General features: G+C 36.2%; 1 protein-coding gene across 2 annotated transcripts in view; it reads right to left on the reverse strand.

Moving 5' to 3' along the window:
* SLF1 (SMC5-SMC6 complex localization factor 1) overlaps positions 1-17,213 on the reverse strand; it is a 71,689-nt gene that overhangs the window by 2,683 nt on the left and 51,793 nt on the right. For both annotated transcript variants that reach the window (XM_008700866.2, XM_008700865.2), the window contains 5 exons: positions 5,642-5,787; positions 4,457-4,620; positions 3,525-3,658; positions 1,507-1,599; positions 920-1,102 (listed from right to left, as the gene is read on the reverse strand). In XM_008700866.2, the coding sequence (XP_008699088.1) occupies positions 920-1,102; positions 1,507-1,599; positions 3,525-3,658; positions 4,457-4,620; positions 5,642-5,787 (720 nt within the window). The remainder of the gene's footprint in view (positions 1-919; positions 1,103-1,506; positions 1,600-3,524; positions 3,659-4,456; positions 4,621-5,641; positions 5,788-17,213) is intronic.

Genomic DNA, 17,213 nt, shown 5'->3' on the forward strand with positions numbered 1-17,213 from the left:
GGGGGGAGATCTAAAGAAAATACACATTTTATTTTCATGCAGAATGAAATAGCCTTAATTACACGAGAAAATAATTTTAAATTTCCAGTTAAAATCCGCATAAATGAAAGTAACAGGAAATTTACAAATTTTTATTTCTGCACTATAAACTAGTCATCACTTTTCCTTTGTTTCTCTTTTAAAACACAAATCAGTTATCAGCAAAATTTAGCATAAAATTTATATTATTCAGTTCACATGTAAGAAGAATGTCACTGAAGAGGGGAGTGGGGGTGCTTTCTGAAATGCAGAGATCAAAATTAGAAAAAGCAGCAGATGAATATTAAGCTCAAGTTATCTCCATCACAAAACCCCTGCACAACAGTTACCACCATTTGAAAAAAATCTTTCCACTGTAACTTGAGTGCAAAATGTGAATGAAGAAAAGATATTCTAGGATATGTTTCTTTTTGAAGTCTGTAAAGAAATGACTCATTAAAAAACAAAAAAGATTAATCAAGTTAACAGTTATATACAAGAAATGAAACAAGAATGGAAAACCCAAGTAACCACAATGGAACTCTTTACATTCATTTATTAATAAGCTTTCAGAAATGGCTGGTTCACAAAGACATTACACACTTAAAGTAAAAGGGTTAATATTTAAAACCAACGCACTCAATTCAAAATATACTCTCATACACAAAGCGAAATAGGCTTTATAATTAATAAAAATAAACAAATATTTACATATCACGAAAAGGTATCCCTATTAAATAAAAGGTGATTTCATTCCGGGAGACTTTTTATCTTTTTCACTAATATGAAATAAAGGCATTTTTCCTTACACATCTCAAACATAAAATGCTATCCACCTCTGAGGGAATTCATCGAAAAACTGGATAATTTATCAAAACCCGCTTAGCATAAACGCACTCACCCCCCCGCTGGAGCAGCAGCTTGCCAATTTCCACATGTCCGTTTGACAGCGCATCATGCAAAGGAGTCACCCCGTCCACTTGAGTGAGCAGATCTACCTCTGGACAACGTTGCAAAATTTCCTGGACACACACTGTGTTGCCATAGTTACAGGCTTCATGCAAAGGCGTCCAGCCAGCATTGTCTAAATTAGAAATCAAGGCAAGTTTTAAAACAGCAAAAGTAGGACTTTTGGTAGCAAAGTATTGATATTCTGCTCCCTCTATCTGTGTGACTTTCTAGGTGCTTCATATAGAAATAACATGTTTTGATAAGAATGCCTAAGGTGTAGTCATATTTTTAATTGTAAGAAAAATAAAACAATTTAAAAATAATGATTTTGAGATCTGTCAAAATACGGACAAAAAATGTTTCTGTGCTATTAGTTATAAATCAATATATGATGAATTTCTTGGTTTTGTGACTGGTAATATTTTAAAGATATGTTAGGTAAATATACTTAAATGATTTTTCTTAATGTTGACAGAACACTATTTAATACCACAAACATTAAGACACTGGATCAGACTACAAAAATATAGAACTTACCTTTAACATTGATGTCTATTCCTGGCAAAGAGAGAAGAAGAATCAATTTCTCCACTTGGTTATTTATGCAAGCTCTATGGAGGGCTGTTTCTCCTGCCATAAAAAATTAATAGATTATTCCAGAGAAGACACGATATCAACTAAAGAAAATAATCAAAGGGCATGAACTAGGAGATCTGGCCACATGCCAGAAAATTATTTATTGAGTTTTCCTTTTGACTGGTTTAAATATCTCTCGCATTAAAAAAAAGGGGGGGGAGGATACCCACCAATCCATAGAGCTTCTGTTCTATCAGCAATTCAGCAATGAAATTCTACTGCAAAAGGTTTAATACAGGCATTGTCTCCCCCTAGCTCAAGGTTTAAAGCTTCAATCCCACTATAAAAGCCCCAAATGATCAGAGAACACCAAAAATACTGGGTTTTGCAGCAATAAAAGTTTAGAGTGCAATTGCCCTCTCTTAAATTTATTCATGAACCTACGTTAAATGTATGGCTCTTTTTTATACAGCATTTATAGCTTAATTCAAATGAATGTTTCTGGCTAAGCACGAGTGCCTCTACACACTCAAGTATAATTCAGAACTTCAAATCCATTAACAGATGGTTTGCTGCTTCTCAATAGGCTGTCTGGCTTGGCTACAGCAGCGCAGAGAAGGAGAAATGGGGGAATCTTAATATAAACACACACACACACAGAGAGAGAGAGAGAGAGAGAGAGAGAGAGAGAGAGAGAAAGCCCTAGTACCATTTAAAGCTGAATAAGAGTGACAAATGAAATGGTAAAGTTTTTTCTAGGAGGGATGCAATTAGTGCCTGCTGGCTAAAAGGGTCTATATCCATCTCTGTTGTAACCAAGATTAATAAGATGTAAGTGATAATTTGATGTAAAGGGAATTAAAAAAACTTATAATAAGCAATTGCTGAGAAAACAAATGAAATACTGAATCAAACCCTTTCTTGCTATTAAATACTAAGTAGCACATTTTCACAACAGTGCTCAATTTCATAGATTATCTCTGTAACTTCTCCCAAAACATTTCTTTTACATGCAAGGAAAAGCTTTTGAAGTTTTTTCTCTACTATTTCTCAGTTCTCTTCCTCCCTCCCAGATCCCTCTGCTGTTCAGACTAAAGTCATTCATATTCATTGTACTTTCTGACACAATAAACAAAGAAAAAGGACATTGTTTGTGTAGTTAATATCAGAGTTCTACTTTAATACATTTTTCACAGTTTGGGCTAAATGGGCAGCTATTTTGAATTCGTCAAATGCAATTATGAACTTTTATCATGTTGAGAGATTAGAAGGGCTTCACTCTTACTGTTTACATTTGGTGTCCTAATGATAATTTTTGTATTAAAAGAGCAATACAGCTCATTAACAGGAGACTCAGCAATTTCCTTCGGCCAGATATAGACTTGTGGAAGGTAACTTATATTTGTGAGTTAAGAGGTCACTAAGTAAAAGAGGTGCTGAAGTGAATTATTACTGCACTACTCTTGTTACTCCATCCTTTAGGTACTTAGGTTCCAGTATAGTTAGAACCAAAAGCCAAACACATTTCATAGTCTGGGCTCAATGCCTGGGAGAAAAGAGTCCATATGCTTAACACAGCTATGTAACATAGCCTACTCCTCATTCTTTGTTCACAAAATGTCTAGGACTGAAAGAGATGAAGACTGAATTATACTTTCAAATCAAAAGACTCTAATCCCAAGCTGCACAGGTTGAGGTGGAATAGAAAAGTAAGGCGGGCAAGTCTGGAATGAGCTCAATATGAGCTAATATCTGGAGAGGAGGGGGAGAAAGGAAGGGGAGGAAATATTCTATTATACTGAGTATTAAACAATCACATTCTCTGCATACATGACAGTTCAAAAAAAAAATCAGATGCTATCTAAGAAGGTATTTTCTGGACCTAGTCAAGTTCAAGGATTCATCAGGGCCAGTGCTTGCAAATACTGACTACAGCCATGAGAAGTTCGAGCATAAATTAACTCAGATACTTGGAATACCTTTTAGATTAGTCTTGTGAAAATTCATCTTTGTAACTAAAGAGGGGCAATTCTCCTTGGAACATGATAATTCTCCTTCTGACTTCTTTTTCAATCTTTTTAACGATGAGGAACATTTAGCAAGGTTCAGCTCTCTGAAAATAAAGTAAGAAAAAAATGAAAGCTTGTTTTTCACCAAGGCATGGCAGTCTACATTACATAGTGAGTACTTTTTAAAATCTAGCCTCCTGTTCATTTAAACCCCCTTATTCATTCAAATCTTTATTCCTTGTTTTTTATATTTATTCCAAATATGCAGAAACAAATTCTTATGCATTCATTTTTATTAAGCTCATACCCCCAACTGCCCACTGAAAAGTTTATGAATATGGAATGTCACGTAGAGGAAGAGCCCAAGTAAACTACATTTGGCAAAGAGAAAAAAGCAAAACGCAGGCTCCTGCTGCCCCTTCTTACTTTCATATTCTGATCCTACTCTTCCTAAAAACATTTTTAAGGTTTTCTGAATTTTTTGGGCATACTTTTAGAAAAGGTTTCGCCATGTGGGGGAAGCTATTGTAACAATTCAGAGTATCTTACATGCCTGCGGATTCTGAAATCCAATCTTTACTACATAGTAATAGTAATTTAAAACACAGGCAAAAATAGTGTGAAAAAATTTGAAAAACAGTTGTATTTCTTTTGGAAAGCACTTGATCTTAACACCAAGAAAACGTGTACCTTGAATGAAAGCAATAATGTTGATCATATGTATTTTTTTATACATCTCAAACCCAGTTTTGTGCTACTCAGTATAATTCAGACAACATTAGAGATAAGTATAAAGTTTAAGGAATGTGTCCAAAAAAGGGCTATACTAAAAACAAAAACAAAAACAACCCAAAACCAAAACCGAAAAACAAAACAAAAGTTGATATATAAGCATCACTTACGGTAACTCTGGCAGCCCTTCAACTTGTTTCTGTTTTGCACCGTTCAGCATCAATAAGGCTCTCTGAGATTCAAGGCAAGGCCGCTGTCCTATTTTCTTTGGTATCTGCATCTTTCCAGTCCCATGCACACCAGTCTTCCCCAAAGCTGGCAAATAGGAATATACCTGTTGCAAAATAGTATTATATTGCTTTCTCAACTACAAAGAGCTGGAAAGTAGTCAAAAGAAATTACCTGACTCATTTCACCATTAAATTTAGTTATATTTTCTTGGTTTTATCACTATGGTTGCTATCCTTTCTCATTTGAACATGATAAAATAATAAGAAAGCTCCTAGTTCCAGGTCATTTACATGACAGACAAAAAAAGAAAAATATCTTCTTGAAAATAATCATTTTTTCAGATTCACTTTTGATACCCTTTTAGCAAAGTTCTCATTTGGATTAGTCTAATGCCCAACTTGTTATGGTTCATTTGCATATTTTAAATATTTATGGTTTATGTATAACCGGTATTTGGTCATTTCCATTTGGTAATGCCTTCCTTCGACAGAAAACAACTCTGGAATAAGTGGAATAAGAAGAGCAAAAGTCGTGAAGGACAAGGACTGCTGTACAACAGTGTTTTCCCAATCCGACCAATAAACAAGGGTATTTCTCATTTGTTGAAGAAACTGCTAAAGAGAGCAGATATTAAAGATAGCCAAGATAAAACTGGAAAATCTTGACTCAAATGCAGCTTACATGTGTGTGTGTGTGTGTGTGTGTGTGTGTGTGTGTTTATATATATGATAAAAAGGAATAACCTTTGGCGTCGTTTACAAATTTTGTTTTTTAAATTACCATTAAATACTACATAAAAAGTTTTTGGATCTAGGTCTTTTCAAAATAATTATCTTATGTACTATGGCAAATGATTAGGAAACAAAGGTTTCTGTATTATTTTTCTGTTATCAATCCTTAATTACTCTCAAATAAGAATTAAAATTTTTATCACTAATCACACTTCATTTTTGAGGTTGAAAAATACCCACTCTTACATAGATTTGAAAGATCATATAGATTTCTATAAGCCTGAAAGATTTAAGGTTAACAAGCTCCGTCCAATTATTAGAAATAACAAAAAAATTTTAAAGTTGAATTTATGAACGCACTTCTTGGCAAGTAAAAGAATAGAGTGGTCTTACCATTTTCTGAAGAGAAAGTGGCTCAGAAGAAACACTGATGGAACTCTGTAAACACAACTTTTTAAAGACTGCCTCTGCAACAAACATTTGAAGCCAGGAAGAGGAAAAGGAACAAATGAAAATCTCTAATTCCTGCGAAGAAAAGTCTGTACAAAACGAGAGAAGTAAACAGTTACTGCTATACCCTATAAAAGTTCTGTCTACAGAATATTTTCTGCATGGGTTTTATTCATTCGAATAATGATTCCTACACCAGTAAGATTCATCCACATAATTTTAAATCCCCCAAAACGGTTAATACTCTTATTCCTTGCCTTTTAAGAAAAAAAAAAATTTTATGGGATATGTTCTCACATTTGAAACAATCATTTCTTTTTATTATTTTAAAGAAAAATCTTGAAATTAGATATATACACACATGAATAGAGAGATAATAAATGAATAGATAGGTATGGGATTTTTATCACTATATTTTCTGACTAATGTTAAAGGTATTTTCCCACAATAGGGTTGTGCCTTTGGCGAAGCAGTACTTGGGTTTTTTTAATGGACACGTATGTTATTTGATTTGAGCTGACAGGAAGAAAGAAATTAGACCCCTTCCCCTGACAACATCCATGAATCCTATCACTGCAGAGGAGGAATAAATGTAAAGAAAAGGAAAATTTACGACAAGAGAATGTATAAAGACTTCCTTAGAAGTTTGTACCCACTCTATTATAGGAAGTGGGGGGAAGGAACTATAATTTTAAATAACACCAAGAGCCTCAAATCTCTTTTTCCAAAAACCTCAAGTTCTCCAATAATATGGAGATGCATAAATATACAAAAGAACTGAGAGTAATGAAAAACTGGAACGACTATCTGCCATGTAAAATAATCTATTTGATGTTATGAATTCTCCAATGATACTCTCTGCGTAAGTAACAGAATGGATGATAAAGTGGAATATAAAGAATAAATAAGACCAATCAGCAAGACACTACAAGAGCTGAAATTAAAACAGGAGAAAAAAGTTGTGATATTATACAATACAGCGGAGTCACTATGTAGGGGAGAAAAAATTTTTCCTCTGCCCTTCCAGATTCTTGTGGCTGGTCTATTAATTAAATTGACATAGGACAGATTAACAGGAGAAAAACAAATTTAATTCCTTTCATATGGGAGCCTCATAGACACAAAAGGTTCAAAGACAGGTAACTGAGGTTTGTATGCCATCCTGAGTTAAGCAGAATGGGGGCGGGGGTCTGGGGCTTCGAAGGAAAGGAAGACAATTTTCAGGAAGATGGGAAAAGCACATGTTTGATAAACAAGTATTTGACATGCTATGCAGAGACAATGGAACACAGAGAGGAATCTGAACAAACAGGCTCTGCCAACCTTGCCCTAGCTTACTGCATCTATCTTATACACTTTGTAGTTATCTCTGGTGATAGCTCTCTTCCTGGACCAGTCCCTCTACCTAAATTCTTTTAGGCAGTTAAGGGAGTAATGAAAAGTTCTTCCTGAGTCTTTTGAGTCTTGATTGTTTTCAGCTCAAAATAACCCACATGTTAAAGTTGCACATTCTGGGGTGGCATATTCTGCTCCCCTTCAGTTCTGCCTTTGAAACTTCCCAAGAAGTTTCACATTCTAGAAGTTGAGGTGGTAGATTGACCCAGCATCTTAGTCCTGAGAACTGGTCAGTTCAGTTAGAAGAGTTGTCTCTCATTTCAGGAGGTAGTGATGCTGGTGGGCTCCCAAAACTAGGTCTACATTGTACAAAATATCAGGAATTTACTACGAGTTATTTCTACAAAAGCAAAAGAATAGCAGATGCTAATGGTTGGGACAGACTATAATACAAATCTCTTAGTTCTGAAGGCAGCCAGTCAAGATTTCTAGATGTCTGGCTCAAAACATCTTCAGATGTAATGAGGGCAGGCAGTGGCAGTCTGAAAGATTTTCATGGTTTGCAGTTTCCATGTCTTCTGGTGAGTTTTCTGAGTGACCACCCAGCAACAGGCATGAAGACAGTCCATGCACGAGCTGCTGTGGTAATTTCTCTGAAGTTTATATCAAGCTGTCCACCTTTTGCTTGCACAGCTTCAGGAAAAGGGCAGTTTCAGTTCTCAGAGTTTCCAATTCCGAAAGGTGGGAGAAAATTTATAAGTGTCAGTTTGGACAGTTAATAGCCAAATACTGGAGGAACTACAATTCAGGATCTAGTCCAGTTTACAGGCAGAAAACAAGACCTCAAAGACAATTCACAGCAATAGAATTTGATATCCATAAAAGTGTATTACTGAAACAATTTTTCTCTCTACAGTCACCTCCATTTAGTCAAATATAATCACAATAAGACTAAGTCATTTGAAAATGAAGTCTAGTTTCACTAAATTTGGCCTGATTATTTACATAAGCGCAGCAAGAATAGTTACTGATCATACAGGCTCTTTTAAATCTGCTTTGTTGGAACTTTTCATAAAGAATCTCAGGTTGAATTTGATTTATTTTTTTAAAGTTTTGTGTACTTTTCTTTAGTAATCTCCTCACCCAATGTGCCGCTTGAACTCATGACCCTGAGATCAAGAATACATGATCTTCCAACTGAGCCAAACAGGCACCCCTTAGATTGAATTTTTAGAAGATCTTGAGACTAGGAAGCCAAGCCAAGGTCCTGCCATCAGACTGTTCTACCTATAGATGTGATAAATTCCTCTTTTCTTGAGGTCTCCAAAATATCCAGGTTTCTGAGCCTGCCAGGAAGTGACTTTGTTTACCTGGTAAGGCTGCTGGGAACCCTGAAAGCAAGGTACCAGGCTGTTTTTCCAAGGGGATTTAATGGCTCCATGAAGTCAGCTTTAGTTCCTTAAAGCTGTCTGGTCATATCTGATTCTATGCACATTCTCAAATATGACATTCCAGCCAAGTTTTGGCAACACAACCAATGTTTCCAATTGTGTCCTGTTACAAGGAGAACAGATTCTTATTGAACTTATGCAAATAGCTATACTGCCATGAAAATAAGAACACTAAGAAGCTTCTGACTTCCAGAGAGATCAGGTAGGGAGAAAAAGTACGCGTTTCATCTTTGTTAACAAAGGATAGTACACTTTGCCAATTTGTTGTAAAGTTTTCTTAAAAGTGGAAAAACATAACACTTGACCCAGCAATGTTGCAAACAAAAAGTCATAAAAATTATGATCATTTTCATTAGTTCATTAAGTCCAATAAAATTAATTCTTGTTTATCTTAATCTTAAATTTGCAGTTTTATGAAGCTATGTTTCTCCATCAGAGTTCTGTAAATTCTTACCCAATGGTATGATCTTAAAATGATCAGAAACACGTATTCTAGAGTATTTGTCACAGTCCTTTCATGAATCTGAGGATGAAATGTATTCACAAAGGCAACAGAGTAGAACAGTAACTCTCTGTAAATAACAGACTCAAAAACGGTTGTGGTTAAGGGTCTGCTGAGTTCATTACAATGCAATTAACAAGAAAATTTGGTTATTTCCATAGCATACATCTTAAGATGATAGCTAGAATTACAAGTGATAACATTATACCAGGACATATCAGATATCTGGGAATTTTCTATTATTTTTGGAACACTTACATACACCTATACAAATACAACATAAAGAAGGCTTAAGTATTATTTCTTATTTGACAATGTTTCCCATGTGATTTAAACCTAATTAGTTTAGAATTGCTCATTTGACGAGGGAGAACATATCTTTTATAATATTCCAGACACCCCCTGCAAAATCCCAAATTTAATTCGAAGTAAAAAAAGACTTCATTTAGAATTTAATTTTGGGAAATCAAGAATATCAAAAGATTTTACAAGACTTGGTCAGACAGGATCATGAGCCACTGTGAAATAATTTCACAAAAGTGACAAAAACTTTACACTCAAATACAGAAATTTAGCTGGGAAAAAACAAAACAAAACAAAACCTTAGCTCTTTTAAGAGGAGACTGTTTTCTTAAGTAATCAAAGACTTGACAACGACAACATAAGAAATTATTTTGCCAATACAGAGAATCTTTGTTTTCTAAGCAGATTTTTTAAAAGGTGAAGAAAAACCTTTTACATTATCAAAAGCAAACAGATCTTCCAAGAAAACTGTCCTTTTTGCAGATCAAAGAATACTTCTGGTTTTACTTAAACATAAGTACATTACTGATATCAAAGGTTATTTTTAAAAAACGATAATAATTCATTTAATTCTAGCCAATTTGACCACACAAGGTAAAATTCTCTCTCCTTCAATTATGAAACAAGACAAAATTATTTGTTTCCCCTTACCAAAAACACATCTCCATACCTCATGCTTTCTCTTAGTCAAAAACTCAACTTATTTTCCTTGCATGCAGTTATTTCCCCTATTATTTCTAGTAGTCTTAATCACATACATTAAAATTCTTAACCCTCAGAAAACTCAATTTCTAGTGAAAATTAGGAAGTAGACAATTGTGCTATTACCAACAAATTTTGAATACATTCTACAATATCTAGAAGTATATTGTTACTCATAAACTTGCCAAAGAGACAAAAGACAAGTTTACTAACACATCAGATTATCTTTAGTTACCCTATAAAAGGGAACCTGAAGTGGATAAACCTTTATACAGTAATTTATGTTTCACTATTTCATCAATTTAGAAATGATCTAGGTATTCAATGAATTTCTGTCATTTAACTTGACTTAGCAAAACTCTAAGGGTTTTAAGAAGTTACCAAAGAGATTTGGAAAGCTGTTTAAGCACACATACCATAAAACATAATTATCGTAGAAAAAATTCACCTAAAAACTCTTATCCCACTTACATCTACCTAAATCACTTGCTCCCAACAATTATATTTAGATTACCCATGGAAATGTCGTAAGACATTGGACAAAGCCAGCCATCATCCCAACCTATTTTTCTTGCTCACGAATTTGTTTAAGAGATAAACCGGGGATGTACTGTATGGTGACTAACATAATATAATAAAAAATCATTAAAAAAAAAAAAAAGAGATAACATGAACTTATTTCACTAACAAACTTGGGTAGAGTAAAAGTTGTAGGTCTGCATTATATTCAATGTTGGTAATTTTAAAGACATGTTTATTGTAATTAAACCAATGAACTTAAACTAGCTTTAATACTAAATACTTCCCCAGATTATGTGGACCTAAAAGGCATTTGCATTAGTCTGATGTATTTCCGAGAATTTTAAGATTTAATCCATTTATATGGACCGTTTGTTTTTAGGCCAATTAAGTAGAGCTCTTTTTATGATTTTAGCAATACTATCCAGAGGCAGAATAAGATTACAGATCTAACACACACACACACCCCTGCAAACAGCCCTCACAGTTTTTGTTCTAAAATTTTAGCCATGAGATGGGTATGATAATGCAAAACTCACTAGTTTATAAAAGAGCAGTTGGATCCAAATTTTGTTTTGACAGTTGGAATAAGTTAAATTCACCTGCTCAGATGACTAAAGCTCTTCAGTATTTATGGAGATGATACTTAAAAATGATTTTTTATTAGCTTTATTTCCAAATAGTTCCTTTGTTTACTCCCTCGGATATTAAAAAAAAAAAAAACAAAAAACAAAAAACAAAAAAAACTTCTCCCTGAAGTTTGCTTTTCAAACAATGGATCTTAGAGTATGTGGCTGTAGAAAATTTACATCACAAACCCACTAAGTATCCAAGTTTTCTTCAAAATGGAGCTTTTGGGTCGTATTTGCCTAGGATTTATCAGAAATTTAGGGTGATTGCTATTTAAATTTTTCTTTTCTGAAGTGCAGGACAATTCTATCTTCAATGTCCGAATCTTTTACAATATCTACCAGCATTTTAAGATTTATAGGGAAGATTTTGGGGATGGTAATTGTTTCCAGGGCTTCATTTCTAGTTTTGCAAAGATCTGTAAGATAAGGACTTATATCAAGGAAAAGATTTCCAACTAAGATAGAAACCTAAAGATTGCTGTATCTACAGCTTCAGGGTTTAGTGCAATATATCTTGGTAAAGTTTCTGTAATGTTTTAAAACACAAAGGCCTTCTTCTGGATTGCACAATTCAACCTTGGACCAATTCATCTTAGCGGAAAAAAGCCTCTACTGTTGCTTCTATGAGACCCTGAACATCAGCCTTTAGGCTGTCAGCTGATCATTTGTAGGACAGTCTAAGAGATACTCTGGTTATCTGTTTCCTCAGAGAGGCGGATTTTTCCCCAGGCACCCATCTGGCTTGTCAGTTAACTACAGCACAACTATGGGTGGGGAGAATACCCTTTTGCAGCTAATGGAGGTCTCCCCTAGTGGGGTTGTGAATGGCCACTAATCTTTCTGTTCTCTAAATTTGCTAAATCTTCTGAAAGTAGAGGTAAGAGGGTTTTATCATGTAAAAGATTTGCTGGTGTTCCTGGGACACCAGGGGGGTCCAGTCCACACACATCCTCAAGAGACACTGCATAGGAAGGCCAGAAGCTGGCAGGGGCAGATCACAGAGCCCTGTGAAGTAGGAGGAATTTTAAGAAATAGTAAAGGGAGGCCTAAAACCCATTAGAGGTGTTGGTGTTTAAATTTACTTCCTAGCCGGCAGCATTTACACTAGTAACCAATACACTCTGGGCTTGCAGATGAGGCTGGAAAGCTCTACATAAATCTTTTAGTAAAAATACAGGTAGCTGGGTGTTTAAGGAATTTTGAGCGGACGACAGGAAAATTTGGGAAGTTAAGGGAATTTGCTGAGGAGATGGGGCTGGAATTCAAGATGTGAAATTTATATGGGATGTGGACTTTAATTTTTGTTCTCATTTCTCTTCTTTCCTCTTGTTAGGGAGTCCCTAAGGCTATTATATTCCTGTGGGTCCCGCTTTTTAAATCTGGTCTTTCCATAGGCACCAAAAAGACAACTGTTTAAGATGAGAGCTCTCTAAAATTTTTTCCTTTTAAATATAACCAATTATATATTTTTTTATTATAAAGGATCTATTGTCTGGCTATTGACATGAGGTATCTTATACTAATCTTAATAGCAACTCAAACCAGTAAGCCTTTTCGGGGAAAGACCCAGAGGCAACTTTCCACACTTAGAATCAATCTTTACCATGGACACAAGAGAGAGGGTACAGAAGATGCAGCCCCTGTGATCCAAGATCATTCAAAGAGTCTACAAAGGTTGTTACAGTAAAAATGGTATAGTGAAAACAGTGTCTCGGGTCACAGACATGCCAATCTGTGACAATGGGTAGATACTACAGGAATGGGACTTTTCTAGCAGTAACAAAACAACATAGGTTGAGATGATTAAGGCCTCTTAGGAACTGGGACCTCTCATGACAAATTACCCTCACAGCTTGCACAGTCAGACAAAGGGAGTGCTGTTTATGACTCTGTGTCTTGGAACCCCAGTCTATTCAACTGGTCGCCAAGAGGCATGCTGGTATGTACACCTTCCAGCTGGCAGAAACGATGGAAGAATATTCTCACTGGTCACAAAGCCAAGCTCTCAAGACACAGAACAAGACAAAAGGAACACCTCATCTAGTTTTTCTTATATGTACACTAACAGCCTCGGGTCTTTCAGAGACAGAGTAATACTTAATAGGGATGTTCGTCTTTGGGGATTGTGCGTTTTTGTTTTTGTTTTTTTTTTACAAAGTATCTCATGGCATAAAAATCGTCTTGAGGGGCGCCTGGGTGGCACAGCGGTTAAGCGTCTGCCTTCGGCTCAGGGCGTGATCCCAGTGTTCTGGGATCGAGCCCCACATCAGGCTCCTCCGCTATGACCTGCTTCTTCCTCTCCCACTCCCCCTGCTTGTGTTCCCTCTCTCGCTGGCTGTCTCTATCTCTGTCAAATAAATAAAATAAAATCTTTAAAAAGAAAAATCGTCTTGAGGTTGGTGGGTGACCTAGTGTCAATCTAACCTGCTCTAGTGCCAACTTATCCTAATATGGGAGTCACAGAGTTAGGTGGTGGGCACTCTAATAGCCTTTAAATGCTTGACCCGTGCCCCCGAGTTTTGCAGGTTTGGCTTCCAAAAGCCTTTACCTTATGTACATGTTGACCCCCAACAAAGTTTGTCTAAACATACACCTGTTTGATGAGAACCAGTCTGTGAGGCCAGTGGCTCAAAAAAGTAGGTTTATGGGGCTTACGCTTCTGTTATACCTTATGGTTTTCCTACTTACGAGAAACAACACAACAGAGGGACATAGAAAAACGGTGACCATCTCTGGGAGGAAAATGATCAACAAAAACCAAGACTACTCATAACGAACCTTTAAAAGAGTCACCTTACATAAGGAACTACTTTCAGAAATATTTTCTTCTGCTAATCCAAATTTAGGAAAGGAAAAAGAGGACTTTCACCATTCTTGTTTCCACCGGACCATGCAGGCAGAGATCTGGGACATTGACATGGTAAGAATTATCTTCTGCTTGTATTCTGTCAATGGTCCCAGGACCTCTCAGCAGGAGCAGCCCCAGAGCGAGCAGTAAAATTACTCTCTGTGTGGTCAACTGTAGGGGAGGAAAAATTTTCCCTCAACCCTTCTGATTCTTTTGGCTGGTCTATTAATTAAATTGACAAAAGAAAGATTAACAGGACAAAATCAAATTCCTTTCATACAGGAGCCTCACACAGACAGAAGAGGTTCAAAGACACCTAGGCAACTAGGGCTTTTAGGCTCTCCTGAGCTAAGGAAACTGGGGGTAGGGAGTGGGGATTCAAAGGAAAGGAAGACAATTCACAGGAAGGTGGGAAAAGCAAATGTTTGGCAAGCAAATGTTTGCCATGCTATGCAGAAACAATGGAACACACAGAGGAATCTGAACAAACTGGCCCTGCCAAGCTAGCTCCAACTTATGGCACCTAGCCCATACTCTGTATAGAAGGCCTGGCCCAGGAAGAAGTTACTTAAATTCTTTTAGGCAGTTAGGGTAAAAAGCTCTTCCTAAAGTCTATTGGTCCTCAACTGTCTTTAGCTCAGAATAACCCACATGCCAAGGGGACACATTTTGGAGTAGCATCTTCTGTTCCCCTATCACTACTAACATTGGAAAAATAACTAGAAAATGTCAATAAAATTAGCAAAATAAACATAACAGGTTAAACGTATTTTAAAAGTTGAACAGAATGATAAACTAAATATCAATATAAAGTGTAAAACTTGACCTGTGTAGTCAGAGGCTGATTTTCTTTAGGCTGAAAAGACACCAGACAACCAATTAAAGTCCTTTCCTGTTCAGATGCCTTACCAAAAGGCTATGGTTGGTATCCTTGTAGTCCTTGATTGTTTGATTTGTTCAATTGGGGGAAGGGGGTAAAGGGGGGGAAAAAGTGAAAAAGAATGGACTAAGTGGGTGGAGAATCTTCCCCCAGGGAACATGTGGCAATGTCTGATTGTCACAACTAGGGTGGGAGGTGTTATTGGCATCCAGTGGTCAAAAAGCCCTGGATACTACTAAATGCCCTACAACTCACAGTTCACAGGAGAGTCCCCAACAATAAAAAATTATCCAGCCCAAAATATAAAAAGCGCCCAGGCTAAGCTAGAAACTCTGCCTTGCCTAAAGACCTGAAGTTCCTGCCTTGACGCACACTGCCATATAGGCAAACGGCTCCCGTCAGATGTGAAGTAGATCCACGTAGCCCCACACATACAGGAAATTGCTGAATTCAAATAATCCTTTCCAAAAAGGCCTCAACTGCAATATAATTTATAAAAACTGAAAAAGAGAAAGGAGTTATTTATAACCTTTTGTTACAACTGACTCCTACAACCTACTAGAAGTATTATTGAAACTGTGCAAGCAGTATGATCATCAGATTTTAATCAACTTGACATGTTACATTTTATAAATTTAAGGTGTACAGCCTGTCACTTTGATACATTTATATATTGTACTGTGCCACTGAAGTAATATTATATAACATCATTAGAGTATAATATTATCTGTATTCATTATACTGTGTATTGGATCTCTATGGCTTATTTACTATTCGTCTCAAGTTTGTACCCTTAAACACAATCAATCTCATCCCCCCACTTCCCATTCTATAGGAACCACCACCAAAGGCAAAATAAATGTATAAGAAAAATAAAATTCCTTTGTAGCCCACTGACAAGTAGTTGAGACAGGCATAGTGACCTTCCTCCAGGAACTCAATTGCCTCAATGTTAATACTTTGCCAGAGGCGAAAGGCAACCTTAGCTAGACATTAGCCCAACTTCCAGGATCCTGTAAGTCTTCTTCAACATACAAAAATCCCTTTGGAAACTTCCTTTATCTCTACCCCCCCCCAAAAAGATATATGTTAGCAATCATCCTCCAAACATATAGCACATTGATAAACATCTGAAGGGTCTCATGACTAAGGTTTTACTAGACTTGTAGTGACTTTTCCTATAAACAGCTAGCCCCTCAAGATCCAAAACACCTTGCTTCCAAATTCCTTAGAGACTTACACCCTATCCTTAAACCCCTCCCAACTTAAAAGTATATAATCAGTCACTCCTTATAACCCCAGTGCAGCTCTTTCTGCCCATGGGTATTGTCTGTGCTTAAAAAAACAAACAAACAAAAAAACACCTCTTTGCACTGAAGAGGTCTCAAGAATTCTTTCTGGACCGTTCACTCCAGGACCCCAACATCATACCACATCAGGTTTACTGGGTTTTCTTTTGTTTTCACAGATTTGACTTTAAAGATTCCACATGTAAGTAATATCGTACAGTACTTATCTTTCTCTGTGTGACTTATCTCAGTATAATGCACTCAAGGTCCATCTAGGTTGTTTCAAATGGCAGACTATCCTTTGTCATGGCTGAATAATATTCCATTGTGTATGCATACCACATCTTTTTTATCCTTTCATCCAATGATGGGCATTGGGTTTTTCTCCTATCTTAGCTATTATGAATAATGCTGTGACAATGGGTGTGTGTAAACTCATCAAAATGCTGTTTTCACTTCTTCTGGGTATGAACCCAAAGGTGTTACTGCTGAATTGTATGTACGGTAGATCAATTTTAATTTTTTAAGGAACCTCCACATTATTGTTCATAATATTTGGACTACTCTACATTCCCGCTAACAGTGCATAAAGACTCCCCCCCTCTATTTTAAGCACATACTTGTCAGCTCTTGTCTCGTCTTCTTGATGATATCCATTCTAATGGGTAAGGCATTATCTCGCTGTCGTTTTGATTTGCATCTCCCTGATGATTAGGGATCCTGAGCATCTTTTCACACGCCTGTTGGCCATTTTGATGTCCTCTTCAGAAAAAGGTCTCTTTAGTTCTTCCGCCCAAATTTTAATAGATTTTTTTGTCTGCTATTAAGTTTTGTTAGTTCTTTATATATTTTGAATATTAACCCTTCATCTGATACATGGTTTGCAAATATTTTCTTCTATTCTCAAAATAATTCTTTTGAATATAAAATCTCTAGTTACACATTTAAAAAAAGCCTAGCATCACAGCATTTACTACAACCGATTGCTCTCTTAACATATCACCTCTAAGCAGAGGCAAAAACAAAGCAGAAATAACTTGCACTGTACAGTTCA

The sequence above is a fragment of the Ursus maritimus genome, unplaced genomic scaffold, assembly GCF_017311325.1.
Source record: "Ursus maritimus isolate PB19 unplaced genomic scaffold, ASM1731132v1 scaffold_5, whole genome shotgun sequence".
Classification (NCBI taxonomy): domain Eukaryota; kingdom Metazoa; phylum Chordata; class Mammalia; order Carnivora; family Ursidae; genus Ursus; species Ursus maritimus.